Here is a 14,896-nt window from a genome sequence, read left to right as displayed (position 1 = left end):
TCGGATTAAAACCCCAATTACTGAACTGCTAGCTATTATAAATTCATTAATCATATGTTTTACTTAATATGTTTTACCTTTATACTAACGGATGCTCCATCGAAGGGAGTAAAAGTCACAAGGAAACCTGCTCAGATTGGCAAATGATATATGTAACCGCATCATCCACTTAAGTTTCCCTAAGAAAGTAGTATTATCCTTACATTCCGTCGCCTAGATCCTAGTCAAAGATGGACGCAGGGTCCTCAATCAAACACCTTGAAGATGATGATGCAAAGATTTTTCAATATATACCTGTACTATACAGATCAGCACTTCGACTCAACATCTACATTAATTTGACTACAATACACACTTACGCAATAAATAAAATTATACGAAATTAACTTGCTTGACCCGCTGATCCACAGACCGGACGTTTTATTGTTCGTTTTAAAAGGGAGTGATTCGTGGAATTTGGGTTTAGTCCCACGGAGAAAATTGTCTGGGTCAGTCAAAAGTGTGATAATAATTATGTATATATACAAACATATAGTCACGTCTATATCCCTTGTGGGGTAGACAGAGCCAGCAGTCTTGGAAGACTCATGGGCCACGTTATATAACACAATTTTATACGATTAAATTTTTTTAATGACGCTAATGACCCTTTGCCAATGAATAAGTACTTAATAAAACGTAAATTACTTCCATGATAGATTACTTTTACCATCTACTAGCGTTGATGTATGGTTCTTATATAAAAGAAGAATAAAATTATTTATTTACACATAAAAAGCAATTGTTGAGCCTTTTTTTATTTTTGACAAAGTTGCTCATGGGTGTCACTTATTATTGTATTGTACATTTGACATAAACCCCATTTAAATGAAATTAAAAAAATGAAATATAAACAGCAACGACAAAACTTCTATTATATTTTTCATATTTTAGACAATGCCTCCCCAAGTGGACCCGGTAGTGAGCGGCGTTTTATTCGAGAGTGACACTCAGACTCCTGACTTGGGTCTTGCGAAAGATGTCTCAGTACTAAAGAACGCACGCCCAAGGAAATATGAGTATGTGTGGTTCAACATCTTGTGGTTTATTTACCTCCACGTGGCATCGTTGTATGGAGTCTACTTGGCTCTTACGAGCGCAAAATGGCAGACGAATGTGTTTGGTATGTAGAGATTTAATTGCCTTGCCTTTAATGTTTGCAGATTCGTATTCACCTTCCCCTCTCCCCCTTTATACTTAATTGTAGCCTATCCACATATATACATTTTTAGTTCAGTTGTTGTTAAAAACTTAAAAGCTCATCCAAACAACGTATAAGGCGAAGCGTCTATGTGATAGGTTTTTCACGCTTTTGCGATTAGCCTGCCTGCTTCACTAACGCTTCTGTCTGACTTCAACTTATAACATTAGGTACTTATCATTACTTTAAAGAGTTAGTAACTTAAAAATTTGTACATTTTATTTGTAACAAGGGCATTGAAAAAATCAAATAAAAATAAAATCAATTTTCAGCATTCGCAGTTCACGTGATGTGTGCTATTGGAATAGGGGCAGGGTCTCATCGGTTGTGGACACACCGGTGCTTCAAGGCTAAAACTCCACTCAGGATTCTACTCATGATCTGGCAGACAATGGGCTTCCAGGTATGGTATTCCTTACTCAGATTGTTTAATGCGCTTGAACAAGGGTGTTTGATTTAGAATTGCCACGGCCTACCGCCAAGAAAGAAGGATTGAAACATAACCCCTCAGACCATCTTAAGATTAAAATTAAAACCTTTATCAATCATTGTACATGATAGGACTGTATCTTCGAGTGGGCCAGAGACCACCGCACCCACCACAAGTATGCGGACACGGACGCGGACCCCCACAACGCGGAGAGGGGCCTGTTCTACTCGCACATGGGGTGGCTCTGCTGCAAGAAGACCCCGGAGGTGATCGAAGGAGGCCGCAGGATCGACCTCACCGACCTCTATGCGGATCCGGTGGTTATGTTCCAGAAAAAGTATGTTTTTCCATTATTTTATTCAATTAAGATTTTTTATCAGTTAAGGTCCTTTGATTATCTACTAACCTACCTTACCATTACTTACATAATCAGATTTTCTCATATCTCTTTGCTTCCTTTAAAATTCAAAAGACAAATAAGTTTTTTTTTGTGTCATCTATGTAATACATAACATTAACATTAGGTTGTTACATGAAAGTTTTCACTACACATTAAACATACAAGATCCTATTAAAAAGATAATATGAATCAATTTCCTTGATAGTTATGCCATGCTAATAAGCCGTGTGGTTGCCGGCACCTATAAAAAAAAAGAATAGGACCACTCCATCTTGTTCCAGTGGATGTCGTAAAAGGCGACTTAGGGATAGGCTTATAAACTAGGGATTCTTCTTTCAGGCGATGGGCTAGCAACCTGTCACTATTTGAATTTCAATTCTATCATAAAGCCAAAAAGCTGAACGTGGCCTATCAGTCTTTTCAAGACTGTTGGCTCTGTCTACCCTGCAAGGGATATAGACGTGACCATGACTATGTATAATAATAATACTATCAACATATATTTTTCCGCAGACATTACATGAAGATGATGCCAATCCTGTGCTTTGTGGTGCCAACCATCATTCCTGTCTATTTCTGGGGAGAATCCTGGACAAACGCATTCTTTATTCCCACCATTCTCAGATATACCATCGGCATTAACGTGGTGTGGAGTATCAACAGTTTTGCCCATACCTTCGGATACAGGCCGTACGATAAGTAAGTTTTTTACCATGTGTACATACTTACATACTTTTTGCATTTGGTTGTTCATGGTCTATTCGAAATTCTACCAGAGCGTTATTACAACAAACTTCTAACTGGATTCTTAGTTGCAAACACATCAAATTAAAAGTTTTGTCATAATATTCTTATTAAAATATTGTTGAACCTATCTGTCTTGAATTTATCAAACACGTGAGCATCGAAGCACGTGGGGCATAAAAGAAGCAACAAAATTAAATATTTACCATCTACAAGACTGGGCAAAGTGCAGAAAAATATATTTGAAATATCTAAGTGGCTGATTTTGCTACCACTACCCGCTTGAAAGTTTTCTTCCCCCTTAAATATTTATTTATTTTCTAATAATTTATGTAGCATCATTGTTTTATTATTTAAACCATAAACCAATTATATAATTTATATTTAACTTACATACAAATAGTCACGTCTACATCCCCTGCGGGGTAGACAGAGCCAACAGTCTCGAAAATACTGAAAGGCTGTTCAGCTGTATGGCTTAATGATAGCATTAACATTCAAATAGTAACAGGTTGTCAGCCCATCGCCCATAAGTGGAATCCCAAAATTCTTTGAAAAAGTAAAAGGCATAATGAATAGGTATATATGCATACCTTAATAATATATCGCATGAAAGTGGTAAGGCGGCCACTATCTAAACGGGTTGCGTAATTGAGCCTATTAACCTGACAGCAAAGTTATTAAAGTCGGCCTTATGACTGAAATTAATGATTTTCGGGTCAGAGAAACTGATGTTTATTTAATAAAAAAAACCTTTGGCAATTGATGGGCATCGCCAATAGAATTCTTGGATTGAACTGTAGCGGGTAATTTGATGCCACTAGAAATATATTTAAACTTTTCTGGTTGATCTTAATGTCTCGTGAAGCGGTAACAAACAAGCTTGCTTTCGCATTTTAAAATACTAGTTAAGAAAAGAACATAGGGAAAATTTTCAAGGTCTGAAACTTGCAAGTGAGTGTTTCTTCCGTTGGCTATTGGAACCTTGTCAAACACAACCAGAACCGTATATATCTTATCTTATCTAAATCTTATCTGTGTAAATAAAAAAGAAATATTTGTCTACACTGGGAATCGTGCTTAGGTCTTTTATGTAGGTTAATACTGACTAATTCCCGCCAAGGTCACTGAATCCTCGCGACAACATCGGCACCTGGATGATCTGCGTGGAAGGATTCCACAACTACCACCACACGTTCCCGTGGGACTACCGCGCGACAGAGTACCCTCTTTACAACATGCTCACGCCAACTATTGTCTTCATTGAAGCGATGGCTAAGGTATTTTTAATTTTAACATAATATTTGATCATTTTCGAGTGACAAAAAACTTTCCATTTATAAATATAGGTAATATACATGTAATAAAACTGTAACTGAACTTTGTCTGTACATTGAAGATATTTAAGAAAAAATATAAGGGGCCTTTTTAGGGACAATAGAAGCCAAAACAATTTTTTTGAATTTTTGTCTGTCTGTCCGTCTGTCTGTCTGTATGTTTGTACGCGCATCACGCAAAATCTACCGAACGGATCTGAACAAAATTCGGCACAGATATAGTTAATAACCTGGATTAGAATATAGGCTACTTTTTATCCTGAAATTCTATCCCAAGGGAATGAAATAGGGGGTGCAAGTTTGCAAGGAACTTCGTCATTTTTGAATCGATATAAAAAGCTATAAATAATTAATTATTATATTTATCTATACTAATACTAATATTATAAAGCTGAAGAGTTTGTTTGTTTGAACGCGCTAATCCCAGGAACTACTGGTTCGAATTGAAAAATTCTTTTTGCGTTGAATAGACCATTTATCGAGGTAGGCTTTAGGCTATATAACAGCACGCTGCAAATATAAGGAGCATTATAAATAATAGATAATGTGAAATATACGGGGAAAATTATTCACCCATGAGGGCTTCTATAATGCCCAAAATAACTATTCCACGCGGACGAAGTTGCGGGCACAGCTAGTTTATAAATATGGGTAATTACTTTTTTCCCTCAAGCCAAGCCAAGGTTAAAAATACCAACTTGTAATCATTATATTAGTGATAGATAAAAGTTAAGCACCCGGCAAATAAGTAAGTAGACTCTAGAATTTGACAGTTACGGTATACCTACGCAATAGCAATTTCTTATATAAAAAAAAATCTGCTCATCGCACGACAAAATCAGTTCTTTTCAGTTTGAGCATTTCAGTCTGCCCTAACCTAGGTACCGTATTAAAGCTGCTAGTTTTGTATATATACCTACTTACCTACAGATTTCACACACAGCCTTTCTTCGTAGGAGCTTACATTATTTTACTGGAAGCGTAGGTTTCTGACATTTTCACATTTCTCAACGATTCGTATCTACGTGACCTGTGCAAGTTTTATTGCACTATAATCAAAATAGAGGGTTTTACGGCCGTAAACTACACTTTTATTATTACGATTTACGTGACAGCTCAATTGATGAAAGGTGAGCCATAAAGCGATACAAATACCCCAGGGGATTTAATTATTTTGCCTCAATTTTGAGATTTGCGGTTGTAAACACGCAAAGGTGAAGGTAATTACCGCCTAAATATATTAACGTGGCCAAAGTTTCCCGTGAACTCCGGGAAATTATATAGATAACAATTTGCTCATACTACTTTCTACTACATCCTTACCTACGTCTTAGGTAGGCGAAGCAGTGGGACTAATGCTATTGCGATACACATTTATTTCCATGTAAACTCTACCATAGAAATCTGAATAAAAGTTTCATATTGATCAAGAGAAATAAATTTTTAACCGACTTCATTTACATTAATTTCAGATTGGCCAAGCATACGACTTGAAAAGCGTTTCACCTGAAATTATTAGACAACGATCTTACCGCACTGGGGATGGGACACACCACCTGTGGGGCTGGGATGACCCCGAGTTCACTGAGAAACTCAAGGAAAAGTACGGAAGTGTGGACAGCTGTGAAGAAAAGAAGGCGACGTGATGACGTCCGTTAGTCCGTAGCAGTAACGTATTGGGAGAAAATTGCGTGACTAATATAAAATTATCCATAGATATTCTAAATTAAATATGAGTATTTCTTTGTAATGTAGGAGCAGTAAATATTTAATTGGTATAAATTTTGTAAAATAAACTGTCGAAATAATATTTTATTTTTAATTTATTCAAGTACTTACTTAATTATAATTTCTACACAAAGTGGGCATTTACAGATATAAGATAATTCTAAGTAAATCTATAGCTGAATTAACATACTTTTAATTTAATTATTCAAAATCTAAAATTGCATATATAGTGGCTATCCATATAGTCTAAATTAGTATACTACTTACCTACTTTAAAAATGCCTAAATTTTGCAAAACACACCAAAAATCCCTCGAAATTAGTTAATCGCAATTGCTGCTACATGAGCTTTGTAAAAAAAAGGTACCCAGTAAATTGAAACAAGGTAAAATCTCCAATGCGATACGCAGCTGGCGCCGTGAGCGATAAGCGAAAATCGATGGAAACCTCCATTACTGGGCTATAATTAATGCAGGCTATGATGCTTGCTAACATTCGACTCGCTTGCTGCAAAGCTAGCACATGCTTCTATTACAAGCAGAATTACACACATCATTAATTTACCAAAAGCGTACCTACCAAAATAATAAGATTATATTTCAAAGCCCACTTCCTTATTAACAGGGAAATACCTTATGTAAGGCTATTAACACATGACATCAGTAAAAAGTGTAAACTGATATAACTAGGAGGCTAACTAAAACCCCTTAGCTAGAAGGGAGAGAAATTTAATGAGTATTGTTATTATAATCAGCCACTAAAAAGAGCGGTATAGCTCGCGGTTATTAAGACAAGTACTTATTATCTACCTAATCAACTGATATAACAACTGGCCTGCCTACATAACATACATTCCTCTTTTCCGGCAAGCATAGGCTAATCTTTGATCCTGCCACGAAACCTGCGCAATTCTTTCGCTTCATCCACATTCATAACTCTCTTCTAAGTGTCGTTTACAGAATTCTTGAACTGACCTTTTATCAGGCTTGGACGAAAGTAAAGTTTTCGTCTCGGCCTTACGGGTTCGGGTTCTCCTTCCAACGTTTCTATTCACATTCTTTTTGTATTTTACTGAGTCAACCTGATATATCATTTATTTCCTCTACATAAATAATCTCCATGTAAATATCTGATGCAAATTGAATAATCAGAGCGGGGATATTTCGCGCGTTTTAAATTAGTGACATTCATACAAATAGTTTTTGTTTTTGATATATAAATAAGTTCCTAGAACCTAAGTAGATAAAATACAAAAGACCCTCAAACACTTAAGTACCGTCAGTCCTACAAAATATCTGGCCCAGTTGCCTGTTTGAAGCAGAGAGACGGGTAAGTAGTAAACAGCAACTTCATGTAGACGCCATCGTGCGCTAATCGTGACGCCGATCGGTGCAAGTGGAGAAGGGCGGAAACATACTTTCTATTACAATAATAATAATCGTTGGTTTAAATAAATGCTGTCCTTGGCTGTACCCCTAATGGAATGACACGAAAAATCGCCTCGTATACATGGCTCATAAAACCTTAGCGACTATTAACCAGTAAAAAAACACAGACATCAATGTCAATATATCAATGTCAAGTTTCAGCTGCTAAGTCAGCTGGTCGACTGGTTGATTTGATAGTTGAAATAAAATCAACCAAAACAACCTACCTATATACGTTAATTAAGGAAATCAAAGGTTCAAAATACATTAAAATAACATTTATACATAACCGTATTTCTATCAATTAACAATTTAGAGTGTTATTTATGTTTCAAATATGTTAGCTTCAGTTATAAAAGAACACCAAGCCAAACAGGCTGCTAAGCGAGTCGTACAAGGTAAGAATATTTTTTTTTTTTCAATATACATAGGTTTATGTTTTTTTATAATATATTATTTTTCAACACTGTACACAACAAACTCAGTTACAGGGAATACAGTATGTAGAACGATTTTCTTTACAGAGCAAAAGCGCAAGGAATGTATAGCAGCCGCAAATGATTTGACACAGGCCCTTGTTGATCATCTCAATGTGGGGTTTGTATACTTGAAACTTTATTTAACAAAAATACAATTCAACACATTCAGATTTAAATACAAAAAATATAGTATGTGTTTTTATGAGATTTTTTTTTTATTCGGAACACAAGTCCTTTTTTTCTTTGCAGAGTGGCCCAAGCTTATCTCAACCAAAAGAAATTAGATGCTGAAGCTAAACTATTGCACCAAGGAGCAATAAACTTTGCGAAACAAACACAACAGTGGGTTGCTCTTGTGGAGAACTTCAGTAGTGCCCTCAAGGAAATTGGTGATGTTGAAAACTGGGCGAGAAGCATAGAGAATGACATGAAGATTATCACGGAGACTTTAGAAAAGGCTTATGAAACAACACAGGAGAAACCTAGCAATAGTCAATCATAGAGTTAGGAATTTTTTTTCTAAGTTTAACTATAATTAAAGGCATAATTCCAGATTCATAGAAATACATAATATATTATATGACATTCCGTTATATTTGTGTGTTTTAGTCGTGCATTGACCTTGTTCAATGCATGGCAACTATAAAAATCAGCAGTGCTGCTTGTCTCGTACGACATTCTAGGGAAGAAATGAAGTAGTATATTTTAGCAACCATGATTTCTTTCCCATTTTGCCACAGCACTAAGGCTTATGTCTTATAGTAGAGGCAAATACATAGTGATCTTTGTTTTTTTTATGAGTAAAGGATTGTCAAACAAAATTGGAATATAAAAATCATTTATTAAATTTCCATAAATATAAGCTTTATACTAAATTCTAAAATAATTGTGACACTAAAAATGGCAAACAAATGGTGTACTATTTCTAATACTGGGAAAATATATTATAATCTTGGAAGAAAAATATAATAGAAGTACCTTAAATCTATTGTCTTTTTATATCTTATAATAACCAATACCAAGCAATTTTATACTTTTAATCTCAATATCAAAAGCCAACACCTTTATCCCTAAAAAACCAGGATCTCAAGAAGAGATTCCTTCATAAATTCAGTTTTGATTGATTAAATGTAAATTAATTGTACTAGCAACTACAAGTTGTATATTTCGGTTACAAAATCTCACCACAGTTACCTTATCACTCAATATTTGCACTGGCTATCACAGACTTGTTTTATGACTTTGTATTTCCTATGATATTACTTTATGAAAAAATATATCAAACAAAGACTGTTATCATTACTTTTAACTCTGGCACTATAATTTTATATCACTGTAGACTGGCAAGCTATATTAAATACTATTTAATTGTAAATATAAATTCAGTTATATTTTATCCAAGCGCACCCATAACCCGCCATCTGCTTTCAACAAGAAAGCCCTCTTGTCAATTTTCACTGGGTTGTTAGTTTTGGAGCATGCAGAGAACTTGAAGTTCATCAGGAGCTTCACCATCGCCAGTTTTGCGGAAAACATTGCGAATCTCAAACCTGAAAAAGTAGTTTTTGACTATTAATCATTAAATTAATAAGAAATTATGATTGCACTCCAAAATACATTACCAAAACATACTATGCCTTGATGCTTAATGTAGAGGGTGTAACTGGGAACACGCCACTATGAGAGAGTTGTTTGGCTAACTAAAACCCTATTTAGGGTAAGCTTATATATTAAGGGTAAGTTGTTGGATAGGATCAAATCAAATGCAACTTCTTTACCAAGCTAGTAATAAAAAGAAATGCAATTGATAATTTTTAAAATAAATCAATAATCATTACCAATACAATTGCGAGGTCCAGCGCCAAAGGCTAAAAAGAGATGGGATGGACGTTCCTTCTTAGCGTCTCCTATGAACCTCTCTGGACGGAACTCTTCCGGTTCCGGGTAATACTCTGGATCCATATGGACGCCGTATATGGGGATGGCCACTGCGTCGCCAACATTGACTTGCACCGATGTGCCTGGTAGAGTGTAGGGCTTCACACAGACGCGATCAACGCGGGATACTGGCGGGTACATGCGTAGGGTCTCTGTGAATATTAAATGTTGGTCTGTTAGCATTAGGATGGAATAGAGATTCAGATAGTGGCAGGTTGCTGTCCCATCTCCTAAAAAAATAATATTCTTTTTAAAATGTGATCGGTATCTCAACATGGTGACCTATTATTAATTTTGTAGGTACTTACCTACACTAATACGCCACTTTGTAAAAAAACTTGCCATTTTCGGGAGCAATGCAAAAAAGTGTGAAAAATATTTTTGCTTTAAGAAACATTAAATCTTCGAACAAAGTTAAATGTACTCGCCAAGTAAAAATCCCTCCAAATATGAGAGTTGAGACAGGAGTTCATAGCTCATTTCTTTCCCACTAGTGCACTCTTCAATGTGGGCACGCAATTTATCCTGTAAGTCGGGTCTGGTTGCCAAGGCATGTATAGCAAAGGATAACAGAGTACTTGATGTTTCGTACCCCGCGATGAGGAACAATAGTGTCTGTGCGTCTATAGTGTCGTCATCTAAGGCTGAAAAATATACAAAGATTTAATTTTATACTTCCAAATTATTAAACTTTTTTATGTAGTACAGTACATCTAGTGATGATAAGTGTCTATGCCTTTGGCTTTTTTACTTATTTTATAACTTTTTTCAACGTAAAGGTGAAATATATGCCAATGTAAGGTATGCCAATAAACCCGCTTTTTTAACACGTTGCCTGCCATAGTAGATTTGCTAATACAAAGATTATATACCTGTCAGTAACCGGTGACTGACATGGCAGTCTATGTGTTAACTAACAATTACATTCCTATTGTAAGAAAAAAGTTTAATTACTTATTTTTTAATAGACCAGACGTTGTTAAACTTAAGATGCTTTCAAACTTACTTGCTTTAACCTTCGATTTTTCCGAATCAGAAGTCTCTTGGTGATTTTCTGTATCAGCGGCATCTATAAGAAGTTGTAGAAAGTCGTTTTTCCTGAAAATAAACACAGTACATTATTCATATTCTCAAAAAAAAATTAAAACTTAATGACCCATTACAAATAATTGCAATGAAGAGAAACTTTTATATCTCTCATTATATACTATATATACCTATTAAAGCAAGGCGTGCATCAAATATTTTATTCGTATGAACCTTATGTACCTTAATCAAATCTTATGAAAAATTAAATAAATTAATGTGTTAACTGTATACTCTAAACCAATGTTAAGAGTTAAGCGAAATTGCTTGTCTTAACAAAATTACAAAAATAAAAGTACATCATATTTTATATTTGTTTTTTAACTTTCCACTTTCAACACTCAACCAAGAATTGACGTCGACATAAGATACCTACATATTAGAATACCAAGAATGTATGGTGGTACCGAAAAAACACTACTAAATATACGCAAGTCATGCGACCGGCATAAGCTAGTCTTACTTAATGCCCGTTGCTCTTCTTTCAGCTTTTGCTTTCTGCAATATGCCCATTAGCTCTGCGATGCTCTCTGTGTTTAGAAACGACATGTTTAGATACTGCATCATTTTGGGCATAATCATCAGTACCATTAAAAGAAATATTCTTTTGGTCTTGGACATATAGTTGAATTTCTCAGCAACCTGAAAAATTGAATTGAAGGAATAAATTGTGGAATATTGTATTCCTGTCTGTTCTTTACTTTTATTTTTATTTCAAAACTTTCTTTTCCACAGCTTCCCCGCGCGAATTTAGCGTCACCTACAAAAGAATAGAGGTTGTTCGCATGTTTCACGGGAACAATATTATCAGGATGAAAAATACCTTATGTCCTTCTCTAGATACTAAATTAAGTATTAAATACGCAAACTTTAAAAAAAAATTGGTTCAGTAGATAATGCATGAATTGACTACAGACAATCATATAAACTTACTTTCGCATTTATGGTATTTGTTGGGATTTAATATTTATTCAATTCTTTCGGCCTATTTGGCACAATGGTTGTGTTAACTTCTGAATCATAAGTCCTAGGTTTGAACCCTGTTCAGATCATGATGGAAAAACTTATTAAAGTTATTAAAAAAATACTGCTTTTTAAGTATCATAATATTCTTTTTTGATTTCAAAGTAAATAATTGAGAAAAAAATATGATAAGAGGTCATCAAGAATAATCATTGAAGTTACACAAACCTTCACAAAATGTGCATTTTCGTCAGTAAGTGCGTCGCATTTTATTCCAAACGCACAAGCGCCTATGACCTCCAGTGTGAAATGTCCCAATGTATCTTTCATTTCTACATCTTTTCCATCTGAAAAAGAAAAAAAAAGAAAAGATGACATAAGATATTTCTTAATAATAATTTAAGGTTACAAACATAATGGAGATCTCGTCAGTTCTTCATCCAACTTTTCCCATCCATAATCATGGGATCTTTCCATCAAACAAGAATTACCTAATCTTGTTAAACCACTTCACAAGAGTATGTATCCGCTATATCCGTTCTATAAATAAAATACAACAGAGACTAATTCTCTAAAACATCTAAGACCTGTGCACAAAGAACACTTACCATATTGTTTTAAAAATTCAACTAACTGCTGAGAACAATGCTCAATAAGTGGCAGCATATGTTTCAGACGTGCTGAGCTGAATGCTGGGGTGAGTGTGCTGCGGACAGCTTTCCATTCTGAACCCTATGAAGATATTTAATGAAATAATTGTATCATATATAAAATAGTTTGAACCAAAACACAATATACAAATATAAAATATTTGATTTAAAAATAAATACAGGCAGGTATTATAATATTTACGGCCTGTGGTGCAGCGGTAGTATGCTTGTCTGTGGCACTGGAGGTCCCAGGTTCAAATCCCAGCCATGATGAGAAAATAACTTTTTCTGATTGGCCTGGGTCTTGGATGTTTATCTATATAAGTATTTATTACAAAATATAGTATTGTTGAGTTATTATCTCGTAACACAAGTCTCGAACTTACTTTGAGGCTAACTCAATCTGTGTAATTTGCCCGGTATATGTTTTTTTTTGTTTATTAAACACCTATCATACACTAAGGGTGCGTAAAGATACATCCACATTTAAAATCAGTAATATTATTTAAACACCTGTATATTTCAGTGGGCTATTAATTATTCCTTCTATAAATACAATATAATTTTTCCTTTCTCAACATAAATTTTCAGGCAGTTTTTGTTAAAAAAAAATTAAAAATGGTTTTAAATAGGAAGATATACCTTAAGATTCAGAAGTGACTGACTGATGTATCTTGCTTCTTTTATGCGTAAAGTATTTCGGTCTGTGAAATAATCAAAATCTCTAATGGTAACAGCTTTTATGAGCTCTGGGTCCATTAGGTATAAAACTGGTCTTCTTCCTTCAAAAAATCCTATAAAAATGTGATTAGTTATCTAACAATCAATTTTCTTATTTATATATCATAGCAGTCTGTTCCCTGAAGCATAAAAGAGTACAGCCTTTTTTCGCTCATTCCAAAAACTCTCAATTTTCCTCATTCAGAAATATTACTTATCCATTGCATCAGTCACCACACACAGCAAACCATATTATATGAGATTTAGATAACAACTAATTTGTAAAGATTAGGCTGTGACAAATGATTTTTGCTTTTGTTAATTTAAAAGTAAAAACCTTTTAAATATTTAATGCAGCTTTAGCTGAACTTAATTTAACTTTTGGATAAAGATAGTTAAAAGTATGGTAAATAATGTACAGATCAGAAAAGCAGATAAAAAGGCAGTGTCTAAGGAAGTGGGAATGAGTGACACATTAATATGAATTAACACATACATACATTATCATGTATCACGCCTCTTTCCCACAAAGGTAGGCGATACATTATGAGTGAAATTAATTATTTTATCTTATGAACTGTTTTACATCTTACCTCCGAATTGGTTTCCTTTGAAATAATTATATATTTCCAATTGAAATGTGTGAAACGAAACCTTGCTAGCTATTCTTTTGCCCATGTTGCCGACGAAAATTGTAGGTTTCATGTATTTAACACCTTTCTTTTCAAAAAAGTCGAAAGTGCTTGTATAGTAAAAGTAAACAGCAAATACAAATGTTAAAAACAATAATAATTTCCAATCTTCCATGATGAATCGTAGAATTTTTCTGGATCCACTAAAGTACTCCATAGTAAGGGCTTCAGTTATTCTAAGCAAGAAGGCAAACAATGTTTAGTGAAGACCTTAACTTTGTCTGACAAATTAACGGAAACCCCTTTATTTATATCTCAAACATTGACATGTTTATCAGCATGGAAAGAATCTGGAAAGAACTGCAAAATCGCCCAAAATTTTTTAAATGTTTATAAATGATTCAGCAAAGCGAAATTGAGACGAGGGAACATAAAAAAACAAACAAAACCAGCTGATGTAATTGTCACTTCAACATCAACATGATAGTGACAGCTGCTAAGAAGTATTTTTGCCTAATAAGATTAGGCTATGATCGTATACACTGTGAACTTAAAAATACTCAAAGTACGAAACGAGGGTAACTGTCACCCGCCGCTTAACAAACCTAAATTAGGACTCATGAAATGAAATTTGACTTATATTATTTAGGTGTTCGAGCCTTCGCTTGAACCACCGTTGAGATAACGCCTTCTCAATTCGTGTCAATCTACCCTCTTTTCGCTGCGTTTTTCTCCTTCCATCGCAGTTTTGTTTCGTGTTGTCTCTTTCTAACATTTACAGGGCAGCGCTCGGCTGGGTGTTCGTCAGTACGCTTTTAGAATTCGTGCAGTAAACTTGTGTCTATAGAGGAACTGGCGGTGAGTAAAATCACCTCACTTATTATTGCGTCGAGTCAAGTATTAATTTCCGCTCGGCACCCTTTGGTCCAGCGACGACTTAGGAGCCAGCCTCCTACTACTGGTTACATACCAAATCAACTCGACGTTAGAATAAGCTTCTCGACACGTCGCCCTAATCTACTCGACACGGCGTCGTATACTTGACTCGACATACTGTCGCATAAACGACTCGACGCGACGTCGAATGAGTCGCCGTGTCGAATCACGGTGTAACTGTCTCGAC

At 35.0% G+C, this 14,896-nt stretch overlaps 3 protein-coding genes across 3 annotated transcripts; 2 read left to right on the top strand and 1 right to left on the bottom strand.

The window, feature by feature from the left end:
* The first annotated feature begins 479 nt into the window (after nucleotides 1-479).
* On the top strand, nucleotides 480-5,947 carry LOC106137980 (acyl-CoA Delta(11) desaturase). Its single transcript, XM_060947292.1, has 7 exons — nucleotides 480-488; nucleotides 934-1,162; nucleotides 1,513-1,643; nucleotides 1,802-2,007; nucleotides 2,584-2,769; nucleotides 3,938-4,094; nucleotides 5,624-5,947. The coding sequence occupies exons 2-7, from the start codon at nucleotides 937-939 to the stop codon at nucleotides 5,795-5,797; spliced, it is 1,080 nt and encodes a 359-aa protein (XP_060803275.1). The 5' UTR covers nucleotides 480-488; nucleotides 934-936; the 3' UTR covers nucleotides 5,798-5,947.
* A 1,532-nt stretch (nucleotides 5,948-7,479) lies between these two features.
* On the top strand, nucleotides 7,480-8,660 carry LOC132902380 (biogenesis of lysosome-related organelles complex 1 subunit 1). The gene is made up of 3 exons (XM_060947195.1): nucleotides 7,480-7,703; nucleotides 7,830-7,902; nucleotides 8,034-8,660. The coding sequence occupies exons 1-3, from the start codon at nucleotides 7,643-7,645 to the stop codon at nucleotides 8,284-8,286; spliced, it is 387 nt and encodes a 128-aa protein (XP_060803178.1). The 5' UTR covers nucleotides 7,480-7,642; the 3' UTR covers nucleotides 8,287-8,660.
* Nucleotides 8,661-8,803: 143 nt separating this feature from the next.
* LOC106137981 (cytochrome P450 9e2) lies at nucleotides 8,804-14,324 on the bottom strand. The gene is made up of 9 exons (XM_060947194.1): nucleotides 13,735-14,324; nucleotides 13,064-13,215; nucleotides 12,380-12,503; nucleotides 12,000-12,118; nucleotides 11,272-11,450; nucleotides 10,729-10,820; nucleotides 10,151-10,366; nucleotides 9,623-9,874; nucleotides 8,804-9,334 (listed from the first exon to the last, which is right to left on the bottom strand). Exons 1-9 carry the CDS (start codon nucleotides 13,988-13,990, stop codon nucleotides 9,171-9,173), a joined length of 1,554 nt encoding a protein of 517 aa, XP_060803177.1. The 5' UTR covers nucleotides 13,991-14,324; the 3' UTR covers nucleotides 8,804-9,170.
* Between the last annotated feature and the right edge of the window lie 572 nt (nucleotides 14,325-14,896).

This window comes from Amyelois transitella, chromosome 13 (genome assembly GCF_032362555.1).
Source record: "Amyelois transitella isolate CPQ chromosome 13, ilAmyTran1.1, whole genome shotgun sequence".
In the NCBI taxonomy this organism is placed as follows: Eukaryota; Metazoa; Arthropoda; class Insecta; order Lepidoptera; family Pyralidae; genus Amyelois; species Amyelois transitella.
Note: the sequence above shows the minus strand (reverse complement) of the source record. Positions and strands in the feature narration are given on the sequence as shown.

What these genes read in the sequence shown, in the direction of transcription:
- LOC106137980 (XM_060947292.1), top strand. Translation starts at nt 937, where the DNA reads ATGCCTCCCCAAGTGGACCCGGTAGTGAGCGGCGTTTTATTCGAGAGT. An exon ending in GTGGTTATGTTCCAGAAAAA is followed by an intron (nt 2,008 to 2,583) that starts GTATGTTTTTCC and finishes ATTTTTCCGCAG; the next exon opens with ACATTACATGAAGATGATGC. An exon ending in GGATACAGGCCGTACGATAA is followed by an intron (nt 2,770 to 3,937) that starts GTAAGTTTTTTA and finishes ATTCCCGCCAAG; the next exon opens with GTCACTGAATCCTCGCGACA.
- LOC132902380 (XM_060947195.1), top strand. Translation starts at nt 7,643, where the DNA reads ATGTTAGCTTCAGTTATAAAAGAACACCAAGCCAAACAGGCTGCTAAG. An exon ending in TGCTAAGCGAGTCGTACAAG is followed by an intron (nt 7,704 to 7,829) that starts GTAAGAATATTT and finishes TTTTCTTTACAG; the next exon opens with AGCAAAAGCGCAAGGAATGT. An exon ending in GTTGATCATCTCAATGTGGG is followed by an intron (nt 7,903 to 8,033) that starts GTTTGTATACTT and finishes TTTTCTTTGCAG; the next exon opens with AGTGGCCCAAGCTTATCTCA.
- LOC106137981 (XM_060947194.1), bottom strand. Translation starts at nt 13,990, where the DNA reads ATGGAGTACTTTAGTGGATCCAGAAAAATTCTACGATTCATCATGGAA. An exon ending in AAAATGCACATTTTGTGAAG is followed by an intron (nt 11,451 to 11,999) that starts GTTTGTGTAACT and finishes TCAATTTTTCAG; the next exon opens with GTTGCTGAGAAATTCAACTA. An exon ending in TGGACCTCGCAATTGTATTG is followed by an intron (nt 9,335 to 9,622) that starts GTAATGATTATT and finishes CTACTTTTTCAG; the next exon opens with GTTTGAGATTCGCAATGTTT.